The sequence below is a fragment of the Conger conger genome, chromosome 9, assembly GCF_963514075.1.
Source record: "Conger conger chromosome 9, fConCon1.1, whole genome shotgun sequence".
Lineage (NCBI taxonomy): Eukaryota > Metazoa > Chordata > Actinopteri > Anguilliformes > Congridae > Conger > Conger conger.
The window spans coordinates 43,051,030-43,058,529 of record NC_083768.1 but is presented as its reverse complement, the minus strand read 5'-3'; the positions used below and the strand labels follow the sequence as shown (position 1 = coordinate 43,058,529).

General features: G+C 52.3%; 1 protein-coding gene across 1 annotated transcript in view; it reads right to left on the bottom strand.

Moving 5' to 3' along the window:
• Window positions 1-2,263: 2,263 nt before the first annotated feature.
• Window positions 2,264-7,500, bottom strand: part of snx27a (sorting nexin 27a) — a 20,595-nt gene continuing 15,358 nt past the window's right edge. Inside the window, 2 exon segments of the mRNA XM_061255465.1 lie at window positions 2,264-3,058; window positions 5,020-5,068. Of these exon segments, the coding sequence (XP_061111449.1) occupies window positions 2,994-3,058; window positions 5,020-5,068 (114 nt within the window). The 3' untranslated portion in view covers window positions 2,264-2,993.

Here is a 7,500-nt window from a genome sequence, read left to right as displayed (position 1 = left end):
ATACACACACGGGGGCGATGGCGTAAAAACTCAGGAGCCGAGGCTTGATGGGACGAAGGCGTCGGTGTGACATTCTGTTTCTTCCTGTTGCTATGACGATGAGCGGCCGACTCATGTCCTACACGGGCGTGAGCGCGTACGTGGTGCAGACAGCCGTGAAACTATCTGAACGGACACATAGTATTCTGTGAAGTGGAAAGATACTTTCATTTCATTTTTGGGTGAACTGCCCATTCAAACAATATTCCAAAATCCATGTAAATCTAAATCCGGTCTGCAGAAACCCTGGTCCTGGAGGCCCAGACAGGCAGAAGGGCCGTTAGCCCTATCCCACAAGGCCTGCAGAGTGACTCAGCCCCAGAGCTGCTCAACCCCTCAAACTACTCAACCCCTCAAACTACTCACCCCTCAAGCTACTCAACCCCTCAAGCTACTCAACCCCAGAGCTACTCAACCCCTCAAGCTGCTCAGCCCCTCAAACTACTCAACCCCAGAGCTACTCAGCCGTGACGTTACTGAACCCACTGGGAGCTCACTCCATTGCCGACTGCACTGCTGGAGTGAAGCAGCCGTCCTGAGAGCTCTGCTGTACTGAGTGCCTGCAGAGCAGGCTGGGGTCAGAAACACCGGGGTGGAGAAACAGGACGGACTGCGGCCCGCTGATGGTGAGCCCTCTGCACCAAACCCCCATCCCTCCATCCCTCTCTTCATCAGCACTGCCAGCCCCTCTTCCTCCATGCGTCTTCCCTCCATCAGTCCCTGCCTTCTCCTTGGCCGTCTGCCAGGTGGATTAGCATCAGGGACAGGTGTCCCTGAAGAGATTGAGGAGCAGGTGTGTGGGGGGGAGGGGGGGGAGGGGAGCCCAACAGAGCAGTCCAGAGGCTGTAGCCCTCACCTGCAATTAACCACAAAAACATGCAGCCAGCACGCTACAGCCACGACGCTGCGCTGAACCTCACTCTACCAACGAACGAACGAACGAACGAACGAACGAACGAACACGCCTACGCACGCACACCAGCCCTGACACAGAGTCCTGAACCTGACTGTGTGATTGAACGGACAAACGAATGAATGAACGGACGAACGAACACGCGTACACACACAAACCCTGACACAGAGTGCTGAACCTGACTGTGTGGTTGAACGAACGTACGAACGAACAAATGAACAAACGGACGGACGAATGACAAACACGCGTACACACACAAACCCTGACAGAGTGCTGAACCTGACTGTATGAACGAACAAACGAACACGGGGATGCACGCACACAAAATAGTGAGTGAACGAACAAACCCACGCGTGCACACACAAGAGCCCTGACATCAAGTGTTGTACCTGAACAAACGAATGAATGACCGAACAGACTTACACATGACACTGACTGCTGAATGAATGGGCGAATAAAATCACATACTAGACACGGAGTGGTGAACCTGAAAAGAACGTAAATATGTGCACACAGTCACACACAGACACTCACACACTCCTCCTGTCCAGACCAGTCAAGCAGACACACTGCCACACAGACACACAGACACACACACCCCTCCTGTGCAGACCAGTCAAGCGGACACACTGCCACACAGACACACACCCCCCTCCTGTGCAGACCAGTCAAGCAGACACACTGCCACACAGACACACAGACTCACACACTCCTCCTGTGCAGACCAGTCAAGCAGACACACTGCCACACAGACACACACCCCCCTCCTGTCCAGACCAGTCAAGCAGACACACTGCTACACAGAACACAGTTGCACACAGACCGCAGAGAAGTGCATCCTTCTCCTTCAGCGCCTCAACGCACAGACGGAGCGTAGCTCATCCACGCCCTCTGGTGTCCGCTGCAGGAACTACAGCTCGAGGACCCCTCCCATGTCCCTGGCTATTCTTCTTCTCTGGTATTCATGTTAAATGGTGAGAAACTCTTCTCCTTCTCCCTCTCCCTCTTCATCACCTGCTCTTTATCCGTCCTGTGTCTCAGTAACCCTATTCAGCTGCCTCACGCCATTCACACGGTCACTTATTTCGGTTTCTACAGCAACATAATTCAGCTAAACTGCCTCAATAAATACTCTGAGGGAATGTGTTTTACCAAAAGTAAAAATGTCAGTTGGCGAGGGATTACATTTCCCTGCGTGTTAGTTCAGCGAAAGCGCATCCATTGCAGACTGAATTGTGGAAATGGCTTGCCAGCATCGACCAGCATTAGTTTTTTTAAAATGCTGTTAGTTTTGATTCAAGATATATTAGTTCTACTTTTTTTTTTCCTTTACAATTTCAGAAGAAGTTTCCAAGGCTCCCTCCCACCATTCATGTCATTTCTGAATTCTGTTATCTCTCCATTCTGCCTTTAACGCACTTTCACGGGGATGACAGGATTTTGGGGGTTTTTTTCCCCCCCTCTTTTCTCTCCATCTTTTCCAGCCTCCGTGAAAGCTTCCCTCATCTCAACACGTCCATCTCTCCTTCCCTATGCCAAGCGAGTCCCAAAGTTTAAGATGTACATATTCACAATGACCTGGACCAATCGCGTTAAGAGGCCGGTTTCCGCTCGACCAATCGCACTGCAGACGTAGGTCTCCTCTCAACCACCGGCCCGATTCCGCCGGCCGACCGGCCGCGTCGCGGCGGATGCGGTCTCCTTCTCCTCGACCAATCACAATGCACAAAAACACATCACAACGTCGAGTCCAGCCCACGAAGCGAAGTGGCGTATGGAGGATTCTAACGATTATTAATTCATTAAAAACTTGATGATGTAATGAAGGCTCGATGCGTATGCCCCCCTTTGCGGTTTTGGGTTTCTCCGCACGCGTGGGGGAGGGGGGAGGGGGGAGGGGGGGGGGGAAAGGGGGGTTTCTGGGATTTGCGGTCCTGCTGGAGCGGTTCGTCTCTCTCTCCCACCTTCGTGATCTCCTCGGGTTTGGCGGTTTGTGGATGGTGACGTTGCGGTTGCGGTTGCGGTTGCGTTGAGTCCGTTTTTAAGTGGCGATCTCGCTCCCCACGTGCCGCCACCCCTTCTGAGCCTCCACGGAGGGAAGGTATTCTGTGAGAGGAAGAAATAAAGAGAGAGAGCGAGGGAGGGAGAGAGCAAGGGAGAGAGAGAGAGAGAGAGAGAGAGAGAGAGAGAGAGAGAGAGAGAGAGAGAGAGAGAGAGAGAGAGAGGGAGAGAGAGAGAAATAAATAAAGAGAGAGAGAGCGAGAGGGAGAGAGCGAGGGAAGGAGGGGGAGAAGGAGAGGGAGAGAGAAACAGAGAGAGAAAGAGAGAGAGAGGGAGAGAGAGGGAGAGAGAGGGAGAGATAGAGATAGATAGAGTTCAGACTGAATTAAAATCGGATGTGATGTGCGAGATGTAGCCTGCACAAAGTGGAGGAGTGACACGCACAGAAACCAAATCAAATCCTTTTTTCTCTTTTAAAGAAAAACAAAAGCTATCTAGAGTGTGACACCACATTTCATTCAAATTAAGCGCTTCCTCTACGGATCTCGCAACGACACAAACGGCTGTGTAAACATTACGATTCATAAACACCACAAATGTTGGACACCGAAGACAATTGGCTCAAAGAAACGGGAGTGAGTATTTTGTTGTGGTTCAAGTCTGGGTCATTGCCCGTTGTAGCCCGTTGTCCTCAGCTTTGATCAGCTACTGGGAGAAATTCAGGGTGGAGCGTACACACACAAACTGAAGGGCTGTACATTAAACTCCAAATGCAGTGCACTCCTACAGTGACCCTTACAGCTGGAGACTGAGTGCTGACTTGGCTCTCTTACAGACACTGGCCCTGTGTGTAATTTGGGGTGTTAAATCCCACCGAAAGTTAATCAATGCCCAGGATCATGGCCCTGGCCTTAAATATGCAGACCTGTGCGTCCATGTGCATTTAAAACGGTGAGAAAAGCCCAGAGCCTGATCCACAGCAATGATTAACTTCACTGGAGCCCAGTCACAGGGAAAGAGATATAAAGGTTTATACAATACATTCACACACACACACACTCTCTCTCATACACACACTCATTCTCTCTCGCACACACTCGCTCTCTCTCTCTCGCTCTCTCTCTCTCACACACACACACACACTCTCACAATGATTAACCTCACTGATGCCCAGTCACAAGGGACAGAGATATAAAGGTTTATACAATACATTCACACACACACTCTCTCTCATACACACACTCATTCTCTCTCGCACACACACTCGCTCTCTCTCTCACACACACACACACACACACACACACACACACTCACACTCTCATACACACACGCGCTCTCTCACACACACACACACACACACACACACACACACTCACACTCTCATACACACACGCGCTCTCTCACACACACACACACACACACACACACACACACAATCACACTCACAATCACACTCTCATACACACACGCGCTCTCTCACACACACAGACACACATAATGATGAACCTCATTGCTTGAGTCACAGAGGACAGAGCTATACAGCTTTATGACCAGATTGTGGACAATAAGTTACAATACATTCGCACAGCCACACACATTCACACACATGTACATACACAGAAAGGAAGACACACACACACAGACAGGCGAACATACAGTGGGGTCCAAAAGTCTGAGACCACATTGAAAATCTGGGATTCTTTTGTTCATGTAATCCCGGAAATGAACAGAAAGTTTTAGGATTTTGCAGGAACTACTTGAAGACGAATGAAGAAAGAGGGCGGAACAATCACCTGACCTCGACCTCACTGAACATTTATGGGGCCACTTGAAGACTCACAAGCCTTCATTCACAAGCCAAGCATTCAGTGACATCACAAAATGCTCTTCGGAACACTGTCAAATAACGGATCATCAGGTTTTGCACAAATTTGTGGAGTCCATGTCAGCTTGAATGCACGTTGCCATTAAAGCAAAAGTACATCTCTCACAGACACAAAAACACACTCACACACGAGAGAATGAGATTGTTGTGCATTTCGGCCACAGAGAGCGGAGTTACACACCATCTTTGCTGCAGTTCTTGTTGTCCTTGTCGGTAGCCTCCTCTTCCACCTGAGAGGAAACAGAGACCATGACTAAAGCGGGTAAACAGGTAACATGACTAAAGCGGGTAAACAGGTAACATGACTAAAGCGGGTAAACAGGTAACATGACTAAAGCGGGTAAACAGGTAACATGACTAAAGCGGGTAAACAGAGGCCATGACTAAAGCGGGTAAACAGAGACCATGACTAAAGCGGGTAAACAGAGACCATGACTAAAGCTGGTAAACAGAGACCATGACTAAAGCGGGTAAACAGAAACAGAGGCCATGACTAAAGCGGGTAAACAGAGACCATGACTAAAGCTGGTAAACAGAGACCATGACTAAAGCGGGTAAACAGAGACCATGACTAAAGCGGGTAAACAGAAACAGAGGCCATGACTAAAGCGGGTAAACAGGAGTCCATTACAAACACACAAACACACCACCTTCAAGAGCTCGGAATTCCACTGTACAAAAAGCACCCCCACCAAATCCCCAACCTGGCTTTTCCCCCCCGTTATAAGATCAGCATTATTGGAGTCTGACCTTCGACCCAGACCACAGCTGGGCCGTAACCATAACGCAGAACACCTAGCCTGGCTCATTTTAGTTCGGCTCGCTCTGATTGGTCGGCCACCTGTAAACATTATGAGCAGCGGACCAACCACGAGGCGTTGCTTGGCAACGTCTCGCTGATAAACTCTGCTACACACACACACACACACACACACACACACACACACACACGTGTGCTTCTCAGCAAATTCACACTGCTTTTCAATCCACAGGTCATCATGGAGAGGAAATGAAAGACTGCCAGATTGAAATGTGTTAATCCACTGAAGGGATTAAGGAAGTCAGCTACCAAACATTTTGCAGGTTACGTTCTGTCAAGGGGAAGGGGAAGACGTGGAGATGAGCTGAATCAGTCAATCTGGCAGGGACATGAGGAAGTACGCTGTTGGGAACAACGTGACGGGTCATGCAGCAGAGCCTCAGAGCCACAGGGCCTCAGGGCCACAGGGCCAGAGAGCCTCAGAGCCACAGGGCCACAGGACCAGAGAGCCTCAGGGCCACAGGGCCAGAGAGCCTCAGGGCCACAGGGCCACAGGGCCAGAGAGCCTCAGGGCCACAGGGCCAGAGAGCCTCAGAGCCACAGGGCCTCAGGGCCACAGGGCCAGAGAGCCTCAGGGCCACAGGGCCACAGGGCCAGAGAGCCACAGGGCCAGAGAGCCTCAGAGCCACAGGGCCAGAGAGCCTCAGAGCCACAGGGCCTCAGGGCCACAGGGCCAGAGAGCCTCAGAGCCACAGGGCCTCAGGGCCACAGGGCCAGAGAGCCTCAGGGCCACAGGGCCAGAGAGCCACAGGGCCAGAGAGCCTCAGAGCCACAGGGCCTCAGGGCCACAGGGCCAGAGAGCCTCAGGGCCACAGGGCCAGAGAGCCTCAGGGCCACAGGGCCAGAGAGCCTCAGGGCCACAGGGCCAGAGAGCCTCAGGGCCACAGGGCCAGAGAGCCTCAGAGCCACAGGGCCAGAGAGCCTCAGAGCCACAGGGCCTCAGGGCCACAGGGCCAGAGAGCCTCAGAGCCAGAGAGCCTCAGGGCCACAGGGCCTCAGGGTCACAGGGCCAGGGAGCCTCAGGGCCTCAGGGCCAGAGAGCCTCAGGGCCACAGGGCCACAGGGCCACAGGGCCAGAGAGCCTCAGAGCCACAGGGCCTCAGAGCCACAGGGCCACAGGGCCTCAGGGCCACAGGGCCACAGGGCCAGAGAGCCTCAGAGCCACAGGGCCAGAGAGCCTCAGGGCCACAGAGCCAGAGCCACAGGGCCACAGGGCCTCAGGGCCACAGGGCCAGAGAGCCTCAGAGCCACAGGGCCAGAGAGCCTCAGAGCCACAGGGCCAGAGAGCCTCAGAGCCACAGGGCCAGAGAGCCTCAGAGCCACAGGGCCAGAGAGCCTCAGAGCCACAGGGCCACAGGGCCAGAGAGCCTCAGAGCCACAGGGCCTCAGGGCCACAGGGCCACAGAGCCTGACAGAGTTTAAACCACAGGCTCCTTGCAGAGCCGTGACCCAGACTGCAGGTAAAGGACCAGCTTAAAATGGCTGAATGGCCCATTCTCCTGACGGCGTGTTCTTACGCTCTCATGCTCTAAATGAAACCTCGGAAGATGGATAGTTTTATACATTGTATAGGGGAAGGACAAAGGCTCACTTCCTGCTTTGCCATTTGCCACACACACACACACACACACACACACACACCTTCAGCATTTTCCCAATAGCGTGTGCTCTATTAAGCAAGACAACAGCCCACCCGTCTTGTTTGTTTAAAAAAAGCAGAAAGCCTCTCGGTGGACAGCGTTACACACACAGTGAGTGTCCAGTGTCTGCTCTGGATGAGAAAGTTTGTCCACAACATACCCTGCTGTAGCTGTACCTGTAGGTTATAACCTCCTATAACCA